Source organism: Mercurialis annua, linkage group LG7 (assembly GCF_937616625.2).
Source record: "Mercurialis annua linkage group LG7, ddMerAnnu1.2, whole genome shotgun sequence".
In the NCBI taxonomy this organism is placed as follows: domain Eukaryota; kingdom Viridiplantae; phylum Streptophyta; class Magnoliopsida; order Malpighiales; family Euphorbiaceae; genus Mercurialis; species Mercurialis annua.
In genome coordinates, this window is record NC_065576.1 from 11,424,833 (window position 1) to 11,441,994 (window position 17,162).

At 35.6% G+C, this 17,162-nt stretch overlaps 3 protein-coding genes across 3 annotated transcripts; all 3 read right to left on the reverse strand.

The window, feature by feature from the left end:
* Positions 1-251: 251 nt before the first annotated feature.
* LOC126656331 (RNA cytidine acetyltransferase 1) lies at positions 252-11,586 on the reverse strand. The gene is made up of 26 exons (XM_050350876.2): positions 11,289-11,586; positions 11,107-11,198; positions 10,843-11,014; positions 10,626-10,748; positions 9,887-10,060; positions 9,509-9,619; positions 9,258-9,391; positions 9,041-9,134; positions 8,462-8,560; positions 8,218-8,354; positions 6,447-6,544; positions 5,131-5,254; positions 4,962-5,049; positions 4,776-4,875; positions 4,647-4,699; positions 4,329-4,505; positions 4,205-4,242; positions 3,210-3,303; positions 2,681-2,860; positions 2,446-2,554; positions 2,278-2,347; positions 2,052-2,205; positions 1,585-1,713; positions 1,343-1,468; positions 705-770; positions 252-615 (listed from the first exon to the last, which is right to left on the reverse strand). Exons 1-26 carry the CDS (start codon positions 11,391-11,393, stop codon positions 364-366), a joined length of 3,099 nt encoding a protein of 1,032 aa, XP_050206833.1. The 5' UTR covers positions 11,394-11,586; the 3' UTR covers positions 252-363.
* A 918-nt stretch (positions 11,587-12,504) lies between these two features.
* LOC126656801 (uncharacterized) lies at positions 12,505-13,955 on the reverse strand. Its single transcript, XM_050351420.2, has 4 exons — positions 13,740-13,955; positions 13,288-13,659; positions 12,925-13,199; positions 12,505-12,834 (listed from the first exon to the last, which is right to left on the reverse strand). The coding sequence occupies exons 1-4, from the start codon at positions 13,840-13,842 to the stop codon at positions 12,505-12,507; spliced, it is 1,080 nt and encodes a 359-aa protein (XP_050207377.1). The 5' UTR covers positions 13,843-13,955.
* An 88-nt stretch (positions 13,956-14,043) lies between these two features.
* Positions 14,044-16,015, reverse strand: LOC126655069 (protein FAR1-RELATED SEQUENCE 5-like). Its single transcript, XM_050349074.2, has 3 exons — positions 15,844-16,015; positions 14,632-15,482; positions 14,044-14,548 (listed from the first exon to the last, which is right to left on the reverse strand). The coding sequence occupies exons 1-3, from the start codon at positions 15,916-15,918 to the stop codon at positions 14,044-14,046; spliced, it is 1,431 nt and encodes a 476-aa protein (XP_050205031.1). The 5' UTR covers positions 15,919-16,015.
* Positions 16,016-17,162: the final 1,147 nt, after the last annotated feature.

Genomic DNA, 17,162 nt, shown 5'->3' on the forward strand with positions numbered 1-17,162 from the left:
TTTTTTAAAAAATATACTTAAACTATTTCATTTTGTTAGAATTGTATTAAGAATTAATTCAGCTGGCCAAACATATTCATTTTTTATACAAGTAAAAAAATTACTATATGTTCCTAAAATTAAAAATTACGAAACTGAATTGGAAAAAAATTCTGTTTGGTTTGGCTAAAATTTTGAAGAAAAAAGTTAAGTGGTTGCATTTTGTCCGTTAAATGATAATTTTATAACAAGAAAATAAGTAGAATGACCTGTAATGAAAATTGTGAAGTTCCATTGATGCCTAAATTTCATATGATGAACAGTTGGAGTACAGCAAAATTATCAAAAATTGCGGCCATCTAAGTCCCCTCCGGAGAGGGAAAACTAAGATTTGCTTTTCTTTTTAAACTTGGAGCCATGATCACCTTTTCTCTTTTTCCCACTGCTGTGTTTTTCCGGCTTCGCATATTTTTCGGCTTTCGTTTTACTGGATTTCACGCTAACGACCCCACCTGCGGCTATCTTTTTACCACCATCCTTTAGTGCATTCTCAAAATCATTTTCTTTGTCCATTATAGCGTACTGTTGGAGAAGTTCAGGATCCAGCATCTCCTCCGTCTTGGCTTTCATGCCATCCTACACTCAGGTCCACCATTCTTACAACCACATCCCATAAAAAGAATAGAATTGTATTCAAGGAAAACTAAAAAATAATGATAGAATACCTCAACTTCCTTCGCTGCTTCATTCAGATCATCCTCCACAGATATGTGGTGAGGTTTCAGCTCGATCTGGAAACAAAATTTAGCCACAATGACTCGTGATTTAAGTCATTGAAGAGGAGCAATACAATGATTCTTTTTCACAAAAAGTAGAAGGGATCAGCATGAAAAAATTATTTTAGTAGATAAAGACAGGTAGGGGTGTGAGTTCAATTCACACCGAACCAAACCGGGATTGTCTTTTTTCCAAAACCAAAACGAATTAAATTTATAAAAATTAAAAATCTTTCAAACAAAATTTGTTTTCAGTCGAGTTTGAATTATTTTCCCATCCAGTTGGAACTACAAATGAACTTTTTTTAACCTCAAACAAAAACTGAACAGGAAAAAATATTTTTTTTATAATGTCAAATGTCAATGTCAAGTCGGTAATTCAGTTTAATTTGGTATTCACAGTCGTCTTTGTGATGGGTGCAGCATTGTGACTAAATAGTGCTACTAATAAGCCTTGGTTGGTAACCAGTGAACCTTATATCACCATACACCGGCACATTGTTTGCAGACAGGATAGGTACCACATATGAACTATGCATTTCTAATATATTTTTCAGTGTAGTGAAATTTATGTTATCTGAACTGACCTCTTTCAATTGAAGTAGGGTTGACTGAATCTCACTAGAGGCAACACTCTGAATATATTTATAGAGCTTCTTTATAACCTTGATAAAAAGTGACATAATCTGAGTTCTTTCCAACTTCATCTGTGCCTGTGAGAACAGTTAAGCTAGATACTCAATCCCTGATGCTTGTCCATATATGAAACTTTGTAGTTCGTGATGCGTGCATTATGAAAATTATCTACCAAGGTAGTAAAGAACCAAACCTCAAGGTAAGAGAAGTTTTGATGCTGCAAGCCGATGCAGAACAAAACAGAAGCTTGAATATGTGTCAGGGTAACAGGAATCTTCTCTCGAAAATATAGACGAGCAAGGGCTGGAACATTGTGTAGCATCTGGAAGAAAAGCAATTTAAAATTCAGGTTCATCATGTGATAAGAAATTCCCAAACTATCTCGAAATTCACATGATGGTTATATTGTAATTTATAGATAAAAGGTCAATGGAGGTCATAATGTTTTCAAAATTCAGTCACTGCTGTGCTTCATCCAGGATGAAAATAGAATGGGCAAAAAACATGTATTAAACAACGCATTTCATCATTTTTAAACTAAACCATCATCAACCATACTTTACTCCCAAACAATAGAAGTCAAAAACCTTATCCTCCCTTAGTTACCCACATGATATGTTTAAAACCTCACTCATTTTTATCTATAAATTAGGATCTTACCAAATGAAAACCAGTTAGATTTTCAGAATAAGCTCTCAGCCGTTCCATATCATATGCTGTGAATTCAAAAGCAAGTGACCTCCTCAATTCTTCCTGCGTGGATAATGTAGTCTCAATCTCTGTATCCGCAAAGTTGATCTTTGGAGCCAGGACACTAAGAGGTTATGAAGTTAGCAACCATAAATGAAGTAATAACTTGCTAGTAGGTAAAGTTAAAAATTCCAACCTCATAGCAAGCTTATATTCCATTGACCTAAGTTCAAATGCCAGTAACCCAGAAAATATTCTCCTAAAATCTGACAAAATTTAAAAATTAGGCTACATCGATTAGAAGAAGAAAAAGAGGCCGGGGAAGCATGAGAAACCACTGATCAATCTGCGAACTAGGACCGACCTTGGTAAAATGGACTAAAGAAGCCCCATTCGTCTGATCCACTCACTTCAATATCATCATTACTCAATGGTTTGAGGACCATACATGTATGCTCACCAGTTACAGCACTCTGCATCAAGAAGAGATTCAGAAAAGCTTAAATTTATGAACCAACTCATTAATATGTAATAGTGTTTTGTAAACCACAGGGAGAAAAAAAATTAAACAAGATGATGAAAGGAAGGGTGCATCTTACAGCAATTTGACCAATGTAAAATGGAGCAAATTTATGCTTCGTCCAAAAACGAAAAAGGTCCAAAGTGAGCCCAAAAGAAACACCAAGATAGTGGAGCCTCTCAGGTTGCCGTTCACGAAGATGCACTAGCAAAGGAGGAAGGTCGGCCCTTGGTTTTATACATTCCTCTTGCAGTGAAACCTGTCAAGTCAAGATAGTATAACAAAAGCATGACTCCATGCAAACATAGAATTAATGGGAAGTGCAAGATCTGATGTGTGAAATAAAGATTACCAACTCATATTATGTACAGCCAGTTAATATTTGCAGAGTTAGTCGCAGTCTGGAAATAAAGTTAATTGTTTACATACAACTGTGAAAACTACTGCACATTAAGGTTTTGATGCAATTTCGCATATTTAGTCTACAAGGAGTGGAATAACAAACAAAAATTATGCTACAATATGAAACACGGATCAAACAAAAATATAATGTTATGAAATCGCAATTTGTCAAACAGTCATGCACACAATCTTAGTTCTGTGACAACCTTCTCTGCAGCTTCTGTAACTCTAACTGGTTCATTCTCCATATTGTTCTGAAATTCTGCTTCAGAAATAGGTGTCAACTGTCCTTCATAGTACCTAAAGACAGTTAGGTATAAGCACCTCTTTAATTTGAAACAGAAATATGATATGCACAAATATGGAATGTCTTATCATAGAGTCAATTACATCCTCAAATTGATAAAAGTGTTTATTTCATAAGCCTACGGCAATTCTGCTATTTTGATTTCCACACAACTAAGAGAGAAAAAATGAATACATTTCTCTTAGTGAATACGTTTCTCAATTTCCATTTTCATCGTCAGTGAACATAAACATCTTAGTTATATGCCAACTACATGCACTATATAATCCTTACTATTTTAGAGAGGAACTTCTCAACAATCTAACAATGGTATAATAAATCTTAAGAGAAGTATCTTAAGTTTCAGATGATAACGACCGCTCCGCCATATAGCTAATGGTCCAGGTTAACTAATCCTTCCTACATTTGCCCATGCAAAGGGTTTGGTTAAGATATGCCAGATTCCACCCAATATACAAATGACGAACTTGCACTGTTGTTTCAAGTCAAAGAATGTCAAGTACAATGATAGTCCATGTTTTAACAGCTTGAGCTTTTAGAGCAACTTCTTACTTAAGATTAACTAAATACATTCTTTATGACCGGTCCGCCATATAGCTAATGGTCCAGTAACTAATTCTCCCTACATTTGACGAACTTGCACTGTTGTTTCAAGTCAAAGAATGTCAAGTACAACGATAGCCCATGTTTTAACAGCTTGAGCTTTTAGAGCAACTTCTTACTTAAGATTAACTAAATATATTCTTTGTTGTATTCATGTCACAATTCCTAAAACACCTTTTAGGTTGCAGAAATCAAGTTCGCATAGACCCCTAATCATCTTAACAAGGTCCATGGTAACATCAATTTCAGCAACAAGGGTAGAAGGAAGTTAAAGTTGCAATTTTAAACTACCTTGTTAATAGTTCCACAGCAGCAGAACCGTATCCAAGCTGCATGAACCAAGTAGAAAGCAATTACGATACATGATAAGATTCAACAAAAAATATAAAAGAAATGGTATAGGATACAAAATTACCTTCATAGCATTTGGATGGGTGGCAATGCGTACAATCCGAGCACCTGAGAGACTGGGGAAAACTGCATCACGGAATTGCTCGGAGAATTTCCATGGAATTTGATCTCCAGATGGTTGATGGCCATCCCCTAAGCTTGTGATGGCAGATTTACGAGAAATCTGGCCTTCAAGGGCAACCTATAAATGGTAATTCACAGTGTGACTCACCAGCAGCATCATAAATATAGTGCTTTTGTGTGATCCGAAAGAAAGTTTGAGAAATTCAAATGATGAGCCCGTCAATTAATCTGGAGTTTATGGACACAACTAGTAACATACCTGGATGACACATAAGATGTCAGGCAGTTGATTTTTTGACTCATCAACAGGGCCTGCATATACAAGAGTAGATGACAATTATTCACACACAATAAATCAAATGCAATCAGCTCAAAGAGAGTTACATACCAAGTAACACAAACAAATGATGTGCAGGAGCATCGGCCATTAGTTGTAAATCATTAGGAGAGTTTTTGTAGTGAGATGATACATATAATGCCATCATTCGCTAGAAAATTATGACAAAATAATCAATAAACCATTACCTATAAAAACATATAATCCTATGAAATTCTATTTCACAAAGTAGATTACCTGTAAAAACAGCTCACTATCTTTGTGGTAGGAGAAAAGTGTGTCCCGGTTAACATAATAGAGATCACAATCATTGGGTGGAGGTAATCTAGTGGCAGAAAGAGAGTACATAAGTAATTACAATAGAAATTGTTCTAGAAAAGGTCTTTGTGGAGATGATAAACCCAACCTGCCGATATTAGGTATTGAATTTGCAACATCCAAGCAAAGTAAAGCATTAAGCCAGGATTCAATTGGATCACCAAAAGCATATCTGATAGACTCGGAGAGTTCTATCTTTTTGAAAAGACGACCTACAGACAAAAAAAACGAACAACTTCAATATTTTTCCAAAACATATTCATGTAAAGATTAATTTCAGCTAAGTGTGAAAATCCAAACAATTATGAGGACTGTGCAACCCATGGATTCTAAAAGCAAGAAGAACGAGAACAATCATAAAACTGTTAACTTTGATTAGGTCCCCTGCAGCCTGAGCATGTATTTCATAAGACAGAAAAGTTATTTTATTCATTATGAAAAAAAAATTGTAAGCATCAAATTCTTCAGGAGATGGAAAAGCAAACAAAAGAGAGCCAGGAATATTAGCCTCATTATGTAAAACCATCATATTACTCGTGCAACGTAACTCGTATTAAATTTAAGTAAAACAGAAAAAATTGAAATAGGTTATATGAAAATGTCATAGCTAACTGACATTTTCTTGCTTCTTTTTTTGGTGTCCGGCGTGTTTCAGTTCGTAAAACAAATTTTCTTTTTTTTTTTTTGATATTTCGTAAAACAAATTCTTGGTTATTGTTTAGTCATATATGTGCCTTTGCTAGATTATTGTTGTGACAAATTAACGAGAACAAGCTGGACCATTCACTGAGAACTAGTTCAATGCTGGTTGACATGTCCAAAAGGAAACTCTAAACATTCTTATGTCTTTGCCTATTTGTTGTTTTACAGGCAAGTAAGAGGGTAATCTTGTAATTTTAGTAATATATGGGTACTAGTCTTTATAAATGAGGTGCTTAAAAGGTATCTTGTTGTTCAAAATGCTTCTGGCTTTAGCATATAGAATAGAATAATGTTGGTAAGAATAATATTTCTCGCGTTCTAGAAATGAGCATTACATTCTGGAGATGAGTAGTATCCACTCAATTAACCTTGAGCATTACTTTTTTATAACATAACCTTAAGCATAGTTGTAAAAGGCAAAAAGCACTCTGCAGCGAGGCGTGAGGCGAGCGTCACCCTTGTATGGGTGAGGCACGGAGCCGGCCTTTAACAGCTATAAACTTTAGCATTTTATAAAAGGATTTAGCATTTTTCCAAATGTACATGCATGTACCATTGAAAACACCAAGGCTGATCTTATAACAACCAATACACTCGTTGCAACAGCCACGAATTAAGACGACATGATAGTTTATTAGTTATTATCATTTATTGTTTATTTGATTCATATAGCAAGCATAGTAATATAAAGCTCATGCATACCAGAATGAGAGCCCTCAACGTTCTTTGCAGCAATCTGGCTTTGTTCTTGTAGTTGCTGCACAAGCTTTAGTGACAAAGACCGACCAGTACCTTCATAGCTTGAAGAAGAAAATACAATAGTACTTATATGTATAGGACATTATTTAAATTTAAACAAACTTCCTCAATTCACGAGCTAAGTATCACAGAAACGGAAATCGGACAAAACAGATACAAGGTTACGACATTTTTCTAAAATAATGGATATGAAACGTGTACATAATGTAAATACAGGGATAAGTTTATAAAAAATAAAAGTTATAAAAAAATTATTCACATTTATGACAATCAATGAAATAAATCATTTAAACATACTAAAAATTTAAGTTTATCAGAAATAATCAATTATCCACAAATTTATAATTATAATTAAATTAATATTTTATAATTATACAAAAATCATAGAAATATAATATAATCCAACAAAAATAAGAAAAGATTTATTGTAGATAATGTGGGTGATAAAATTTGTGGGTAATCGATTAGATTATTTTTTTTATTGGGGTAATTTCTAGGGTTTTTTTAACAACTGTCTAATTTTTGTTATTTAAAGAACCAGCCCGAAATGTTTTGCATGATTCTGAAACAGGAAATGCAACTTTGTCTAATTTTGAGTGCTTCCTAGTTCATGATTGAATTAAGCATGCTTTGTAGGAGGATAATGGAAAATCCAAGTTGGAGATAGCATAGTTGTTACGAGAGACACCATGCCTAGTGCCTTACCCGCCAAAGCCAGGCAACTTCCCAAAGATGTGTGCCTTTGTGCACCTCACCCACGAGGAGAGGCCACGCTTTTAATAGCAGGAGCATATTAATTAAGATTTTTTTTATTAAAAAAGCATAAGAGCAGCCTTTCATTGCAGGAGCATATTATTTTAGATTTTTTTTTTAGTTAAACAAATTGATGAATCCAAACTCTTCATTATAAAGTTATCATGCCCCCTTACTTGATCCTACCCAAAAACAATTAAAAACAAAACTTAAACTAGGAGGACAGATAAAAGAAGATAAAGGACCACATAAATAAAAGAAGTAACACCGCTCCCTTCTCCTTATAAGTTATAACTGATGTTAAAAAAAATCGAAGTTTGTTTTTCTCTTTCTTTTTCTTCTAATTTTCCGTCCTCTTTTCCTTTCCTAATTTCTACTCTTCTTCTAATCTGCCCCCACTCTCTTTTTCTATTTTGATTTTTTTTTTGTTGAATTTGTGATTAATTTCACTGAATTTGTTTTTAATAGTAGTAACTGTTGTTAATTGCATTAGACTTGTTAGCAATATTTTGTTGGGTTTATTGTTAATTATTATTGTAGCTTAGAGCCTTAACAATAGTTACTTCATGTTGATGATTGAATTGATTAACTATAATTTATTTTTCAGATAAATGGAAGATAGTAGTATCCTCCTACGAATAGAAAAATTAGAATGGAAAGATCCATGATGGAAGTTGTCGCATGACTGATGCACCAAAGATAAATGATCTAGTTTGTGCATATTTTTTAGTTTAAAGAAGAAAAAAAAGAACCTTCACGTAATGAAGCTTATGAAAATCATAAAATAAATAATAAAACATTGATGCATGTCATATTATTTACTTCATGATTTGCATAAGCTTCATTTTGTGAAATTTATTTTTTCTTTCAGCACCTTTCGTAAGCGCCAAAATTCGGGCACTAGGCCTTTGTGCCTCTATAGAGATGTGATCTCTTATTAGAAGATGCTTAAAAATCATACCCATTCACAGTAGATGAAAGGAAGACCAGGTATGGTCCCAACAGGGACTTCACAACCGGCAATGGAATGGCAGCAGCTTCATCAATAACTAATAGTTCCACTTGCGAGAGTTTCTCATGTTCATGTGGCTGTATGTACTGCAGGGAAAATAAGAAAGCTCATGTATCTATCATGCTCATGACCCCAAATACATATAAGAACAAAAACACATCAATTTTGCAAAAACATTCATACACGTCTTAACCTGAATTGTTTGCCTGTGCTGTTTGTAGATATTGATTCGAATAGTGGCTTTCTTGAATTCAGGATTTGTACTTTTCACGACATCATAATCAATATGCTCCTGCAATGAAAGGCTCCACTGATAAGCTTATCTAAAGAATGGATTATCACCACATGTAACCAGCCAAGTCCATACAACTGGAACAAAAAGGAATAAAGAGTGTGCATATGAACACATAGAAGAAAAAGGAAAAACCAAACACCCAAAACAGACATGTACACCATCGTTTTGTATCTACCATGAAATCTAGAATTTCATGGTACAAGAGGAACTCATAAAGCCAAATGCACCAAATAAATCGTTAATGTCAACGCCAAAGCACGTGTACTGAACCTAAGATAAGCAAATTTGAAGCAAGAAACCATCATAATGCAAGATTATTCTTAACAGATTATTGGTAACATGTCCAATTCACATGCTTTCTGCAATTAATATATGCTAGACGATCAGGATAACAATTGTTCTGTCCACATACTATTAAAATAGCATGTTTAACAGCATGTAAGTGGATGCCGCTAAGAAAAACAATAAAAGAGATACCTTGTACTCGAGAGAATCAAAACCCTTGCAGATGAAGTCAAATAAAGTTTTTAAGTTTTCAGGGCTAGGTGCAGTTATGAAAATATTTGAATACCTGTAAAGGAGAATATTTGTCATTAAAATTTTAAAGGATAATACAGGACCACAAGCATACCTACCCATAAACTCACAAGAATAAACACAGTATTTAAACGTAAAATTTCTAATTGCACATTACCCTGCTGCAATAGCTCCAGCAACTGCTAAACCAAGCGCAGCAGATTTTCCCCGTCCACGAGCAGCAAGCAAAGCAACTGTACTACGTAGTGTCTTATCCAATATTGCATCAAGAAAAGTAATGACAGCTTTTCCCTGTTCAGATAAAGGAGTTTTCTGAGCTACTACATCCATTTTGAATTTTGTTATCCCTAAAATTAAATAGAGCTAGGAGAAGGGAAAAAGACTAGATACTTGCAATGCACTCTATACCTGATCCAATGTACAGCATTTTTTGATTAAAGGACCTACAGGAAAATCATCATGTAGTTGTTCTTTCAAATTCTTCAGGTCACGTTGTGCTTCAGATAGACCCTCTGAATCCTTTAACACCAATAGAAACAAAACAATAACTCATGTACAATTTGAGAATTTTAAGCTACAATTAGAGATATTAGCAAGTCATAACAGAATTAATCCCTCACTTTAAAGGTTGAATTGCATAAAAGCCTTTTTTAACTATTTCCCTATGATACTGCAATACCATGAAAATTACACTTTCCAAAAAAAAGTGAAAAAACTTATGAAAGCATCTGGATCATAAATGTTATGTCCACAATAATAGAACATGTTAAAAGAAACATTGCTTACCTCTTTACTCGGAATTGGTAGAATTGATCTTATATGAGACGAAATAGGCAAAATATTCAGTTCATCGTCCATAACAACACATGATTTGCATGAAGCAAGTGATAATAAAAAACGCTCATTAAAGCGCCCAGAAGGCTGAGAATGTGATTCAGTACGAAATCTCTCATGTACATCCTGAAATAGGCAAACCACCAATAATAAGCTTTTGTTTTTATGGTTCAAGCACATATACAAATTTTAATAAGAGGAAGTATCAAAATCTCATCACAAATGAATTAAGATTATAATGATCACAACAAGCATAATTTTCATAATGTTCGTAAAGATGCATAATCTAACTTCCATTCAAAAGTAACTTGGGTGTCAAATCAAATGGCACTGGTACGAGCATCCAGAAAAGATGATCTTTATAAATGTTAAACATTAACTTTTGTTTAAATGGTAGTTTTATCTAACAATACAACTGCTTAAGCAACCAAAACAGTATTACAATTTATATATTCTATCAAAAGCTTATAGTTCATTTAGAGTGCTCTTCAGCAGTAACTATTCCCTTTTTATGGTTTAGACATCCATAGGGTATCATCTAAATAGAAAAAAACATACACGCAAAATAGACCTAAGAAAATAATTAGAAAACATACAAGCACTAGAACATTTAAGACATCACATTTATGTTGCCTCATATTAACAAAACCCAAAACTTAAAAGGCTAAATAGCATGAAACAAGGGGCATACCATGACCATGGTGTATAGACTGGTCAACGAAGAAAGAGAACGCAGTAGCAACACGATCAATCCACCACCTTCTACCGTCTCTATAGTTCTGGCCAAGAGATTTGGAGTTAAAGCCTCAAAATCCTAACATAAAATAAACAAAAGAACACCCATTAAAATAATTACAGCAAACTCTATAATGAAATCAAAATAAGTTAAAAGCGAATAAAGGGTTAACCTGCAATATACACATTCCAAACGTATTCCCGAGTATTCTTTCGGAATCCTTGTATAGACAATAAGTTAACCCTCCAGTTTCAACAAAAAGCGAAAACGGGTCAACTTTTTCGGGATCCAATAAACCTCTTTGCATTAGCTTTTTGACCTGTTTTGCTCTCTTTTTCTTATGACTGCATAGTTAATAAAGCCATAATCACCTCAAAACTATCATTCCTTCAGAATGTAAAAATGCATAAATTCACTAATTTCAATCTAAATTCACCTGCTAAGTTCAAGCTTATCCTTGTAGCACCATAAAACAGTTGGCCTTGATTTCACAACTGATTTACTCAACATGTAGTGAAGATTCACAATCTGCAACCAAAACGCAAAAACACCAGTAAATAAAAAAATAAAATGCCCAATTCAAAAAACAATAAACAGCAGTTGGTGAAGAGAATTCGCCTGGTCTCGGGACTTGTCACCGATGATAACAAACATAGAACGGTGTCTTAATTTGACACCATTTTCAATTAGGGTTCTGATACGCTCGTCTACCTTCTTCCTCATTTTTCAATTAAACCAAGGAAATGATTGAAACTCTTTTAGGGTTTAATAAATATAGGATAAATATTAGCAATGTTGGCTGTCGCAAGAAATTTGCTTATATTTTGTTTTGATTTCTTCACTGTTGGTGATTTTAGGGTTTATGGGAGGTTTTATCAGTAGGGGTTTAAATTTTTGAACCGGCTTCGAATCGAACTCGAGTGCAAGCAGTAAAAGAACTGGATTGCTAAACACCGCTCCTTTTTACTTAGTACCGCACAGCCACATTACATATTTGCCCTTTTCACTTTTTCAATAGAAAACCAATTCATAAAAAAAAACCTAAATCCTCTCAACTCATTCAACTTTTCACAAATTCATATTTTACGAAAATGTCGGATTCGGAACGAGATAGAAATCGACAACCTCCGGTAAGTTTTTTTTTTATTAATTTCGGTTTTTTTTTTTAAAAAAACAATTAAAAAAAAAGAGAAGTTGGGATTTTACGTCCCCTCCGGAGGAGGAGACGCCGGAAAACGGCGTCCCCTCTTCCGGAGGGGACGTGAAATCCCACGTTCCCTCCGGAAGAGGGAACGTGGATTTCCCACGTTCCCTCTTCCGGAGGGAACGTGCGGCGTCCCCTCTTCCATATATTTAACATAAATGTTTTAGTGAATATTACATATATTTAACATATTGAATTTACTTGTCTATTTATGGTATTACAGTGGATGACACTGGTGACCACCTCGTACGAGCATTTCATCCAAAAAGTCAGCACGATTACCGCCCAACATAGACAGCACTGCGAATTTGACGGCATTCCGGAGTTGGAGACTGAGACGGAGGAGGCCAGCACGGAGTTGGAGAGAGTCATTGCCGCTTGGCGCAGTGCCGACTGAGTGCTGTTAGTATATGTTGTATGTTTATATTATTAGTACTTTTTTCTGATTATGGACTTGTTTTCTTTAGATGTTAGTTTCTAGAGAATTTTTTTATATTATGTACGTGTTTGTTTTTATGCAATTTCATGAACATTTTTAAATATTACGTACTGTGGAGTTCAAAAATATTACACGTATAATAATAAAACACACAATCAGCATAATTACAGAATAAACATTTTACAATCAACTCAATCTGCCATACCTATCAAACTATCCCATTGCTCTCTCCTATTAGCATATAAAGTATGCCAAGACTGAACAGTATGGTCCCTGTGCTGGAGCCACAGGGTGGGAATTGGTGGGACAGGAAAATTATCCTGCAAATTCAACCTAACAAAATGAGCGCGTCCACTAATATACAATATCACTATCTCCTTCGATGGTCGTGAGTGAACCTCAGAGGAATGCAAAGGCAGAACAGTAAACGAAGAGAACCGCGTCTTTTGTAGCGTCCCGCCTTGTATGTAAATAACAGCTGCATTGAAGATAGTGGCAATAGGGAACAAGTCATCCAATACCTGCATCCATTTAATAAGTCAGAATATAAATATCATTTTTTAAAAAAATATAATAACTTTGTGATAAATTTATATAATTCAATTAAATACCTGCATCCAGTAGCTAGGGCCACACTCTCCGCCTTCCCAGCTAATACGTGTAATGGCCGCTTGCAACCCATCAATGAAAATACCCTCGTATCGATAAGGGTGGGCGGAGATTTCGTTTGCAATGTTCATTCTAGTCATTCCCCACATCTTCTCGTCACCATATATGTGGTCTGCCACCACGCGAAATCCACAGTTGCCGTCTCCACGCACGTCCACAAGCTCGTCAACGAATGGTAAAAGGAATCCTGGAATAACCTCCGCATTTTGCAAACCAGCTGCGGGAAATTAAAAAAATATTATTATAAATAACAAGGATACTACTACAGTAGACGTACATAACGAATATTAGTGGATGATAATTACCTGACGCGGATGTACGATTTTTCTGAGCTTTGGAAGATTTAGGACGACCAGGTACACGGTCCTTGTACTCATGACGACTCGGATCCCGCTTCGTTGATTTGCTCCCCTTTGGTCGACCTCTGACATTTGTTTTAACTTCTGGTTCCATGTAGCCTAAGTCTTCGGGGTGAAGTCGCTCTCGAACAATACGAGAAATATCACGCAACACTGAAGGATCCTTAGTCATGACCTCGTCGGCGACCTCGTGAAAATACTGATGTTCCTCAGTCTGAAAACCAGCAAAATCGGGTTGCGCAGATGTGTCCAACCCATCGCCGAGAATAACAAGTTTCGTCCAAAACGGGTGTATACTGTCAAGGCTGATCGGGTTACCTACAAATAACACATATTAGCTTTCAATAACAATATTAATATTTTTAATATTAGTATTCAATGAAAGTGGTGCGTGATACCTGAATCGACCACCGCTCGCAGCTCACATGCACAGGGGATCTGATGTGTTGATCTAACCACACAACCACAGCGATCGTAGACATCGGTACTCAATTCTCGCATACGCCTTAGTTCTTTCGATATTAAATCCAGACAGTAATGCGACACTCTGCATGAGAGCTTGTCAAATGGAAAACCGCGTCGATGTACGCCAATAGTCCGTCTGGAGTCCTCAAGTGTTTTGTTGCAGTAATTTTAAAACATTTATGTTAATAATAATGACAACATAGTTTGTATAAGTACGAATATTACTCGAGAAGAATGTTACCGGATATCTATCAGCTGCGACTGTATAACTTTGTCGACCTTCGTCCAGACTGTGTCCAGAGCACCGGTGCTAGAGTTGAGCCACTGCTTAAGCTGAGCATGTGCGCTCTCGACTCTACATGTGGTGGTGTTTCCAAAATGTAGGACTAAGTCCGTCCAGCAAGATACGAACTTCTCTCTGTGTCCCAGCCAAGTCCCCTCAATGTACTGTATCAACCCTGGAAAACCTTTAAACCGATCTCTGAAGTGCTCCACAGCTATGTTATATTGATCAAAACTTGGCGCTCTGATAATTTTCTTCCATGTACTATTCTTGAAAATTTCAGCAAACTCTTGGTTTTTCCCACTAATTCTGTACACTCTATCTTCTACGTCCTTATTTATGTGCCACGTACATAGTAGATGAGAAGAACGTGGGAAAACCTCTGACACTGGTCTCATAAGCCCCAATTCTCGATCAGTAAGAATAGCGCTCGGATGAATATGTTCCCCAATCAAGCACCTGCATTATTGCCCGATGATTTAATAAGTAATTTGAATTTGAATATCATTAAAATATCAAATAACATAATTATAATTAAATACCTCAGTCTCTCCAATACCCATCTGTAGCTCCCTTCAGTCTCATCCTTCATAATTGCATATGCAATTATGAAGTTCTTGTTGCAAGGAGTCATTCCAATAATCTCAAAAAAAGGCAGCTTGTACTTGTTCGTCTTGTACGTGGAGTCCATGCCGATGATCCAGTAGTACGTACGAAGTAGTCTCACTGAATCAGGATGAGCCATGAAAATATGGGTCAACACACCTGTATCCTCCTCAGCAAGAGTCCAGTGTACATAATCATTTTGCTGAGCCATGTGATAAAATTGCCCAACCACATCTCTACCCTCAAAGCTAGACTTTCTCAAAGTCTCTCTATAGTTGTACACTTGCTTTATTGTAGGGTTGTCAGATGGTACTTTTTCTTTTAAAGCTGCCATGATAGAACACGGCTTCGCTTGTGCCGCACTCATATCTCGCACAATTTCTTTCGCCTCGCCACTCAGCCCACTCATCTGACGGTATCCTTCAGGATACACAGCTAGAGCATGGTTGTGTGTACTCGAAATACCAGGATCTGTAAGTATAAACCATGCAGTCTTTCCTAATTTGACAATAATTTTAAATTTGCACTTACACGCTTTTGTCTTCGTATTTTTCCGTACGAAGGAATCAGAATCTGTGAATGAACCTCTGTAACGCTCACCCCGAGCACATCGTAGAAGCTTCTTTTTCCCCTCGTTCTTATGTGACGAAATGACTAATTCAAATCCAATCTTTATAGCAGTACTCTTAGCCCAAGTAATTGCTTCAACATCACTATCAAACCCATGATCTAGCTTAAACCAATCGCTGTAATCAATTCCATCACCGCCATAATCTTCTAAATCAACCTGCAAAACATAAATACTTACGTTTAACAAATCGAAATAATATGTAATAAAAAGTCGTAATAATATGGAATAAAAAATTACTGTAATTATTAAAAAAAATCATTTCAACGTTTTTTTTAGCAGTAGTTAATTTCCGGCCGCGACGTTTCGGTCGCGGCCGGAAAAGGGGACGCTGGCGTCCTCTCCAGAGGAGAGGACGCCGGCGTTGGGCGTCCCCTCTAGAGGAGAGGACGTTGCATTTCACGTCCTCTCCTCTGGAGAGGACGGCAAACTCTGGCGTCCCCTCCTCTGGAGAGGACGTGAAATTCAATCGTCCCCCTTCACAAATTTTAAATAAAAATTTAAAAAAACTAATTTTTACCTCGGAAAAGCCGGGAAAACTTGTTTCCGACTGTCGGTACTCGTTTCCCGACGAATTATACTCGTTATCCGTCATTTTACTCGACTTTTTACGTAGTTGTTCGAGTGTGTTCGAATGAGTTGAGAGAACTTTTTTTTTTTGAAATTTTGCTAAAGGGTAAAAATGTCTTTCGCCTGTGCGGTGCTAAGTAAAAAGGGGCGGCGAATAGCAATACCCTAAAAGAACGGTAATGAAGTGTGAAAAGTTAATGTTTAGGCTATTAAAATTTTACTATGTTACAAATTAAAGGTAATATTGATTAATGTTTATAAATTAAAGGCTTAAATGCACCAAAAATCACCAACTTTCGCGTGTTTTTGGTATTGAACATAAACTTTTAATTTTGGCAAAAAAATACATGAACTTTCAAAATTTTACAATTAAGACCACCTGCGTGTTTCCTTTGAAAAATAGTGCAATTTTACATCCAAAACGGCGCCGTTTTAATCTAAAACGGTGTCGTTTTACATCCAAAATAGTGTCGATGTCTTTAATTGTAAAATTTTGAAAGTTCATGTACTTTTTTGCCAAAATGAAAATATTATGTTAAATACTAAAAACACGCGAAAGTTGGTGATTGTTGGTGCATTTAATCCTAAATTAAACTAATTAGTAACTAAAGTAATAGGAAATATAATTAGAATCAATGTGATATGATTTTTGTATATGGATATATATGTAATTTATGTATTGTGTATTAATATAAATAATAATCTAGGGTTCACATGTTTGAGTAAGACTCTCCATTTCTATATGGTATCAGAGCTGCCTGAATATTTTTTTCTTATTTCAGCCAACCATGTCTTCTTCTTCCATATCAAATCCATCAATCATTGCTGCATTTGCTACTTCTTCTCCCATATCAAATCCATCAACCATGTCTTTTTCTTCTTCTTATACGCCTTCTACCTTTCACTCTGTTTTCAATGTCAGTAATATCAAAAATCATGTATCTATCGTTCTAGACTTTACCAATTTTCTTCTTTGGCAAACCTTATTCGAAATATTTTACGATGTCACCAGATCTATAATCATATTGAAATTGATTCCATCATTCCCTCACCTACCATACCTTCCAATGATTCTGATCCTCAAGAAATCATCACCAACCCTGCATATACTATTTGGCAACAAATAGACTACGTTATTATTTCATGGATTCATACTACAGTTTCCATTGATATACTCAAACACATTCTTAAACCTGGAAAATTGCCTACTGCCCGAGAAACTTGGAATGAAATTCAAACTCTTTTCAAAGATCATGTTAATGCAAAATA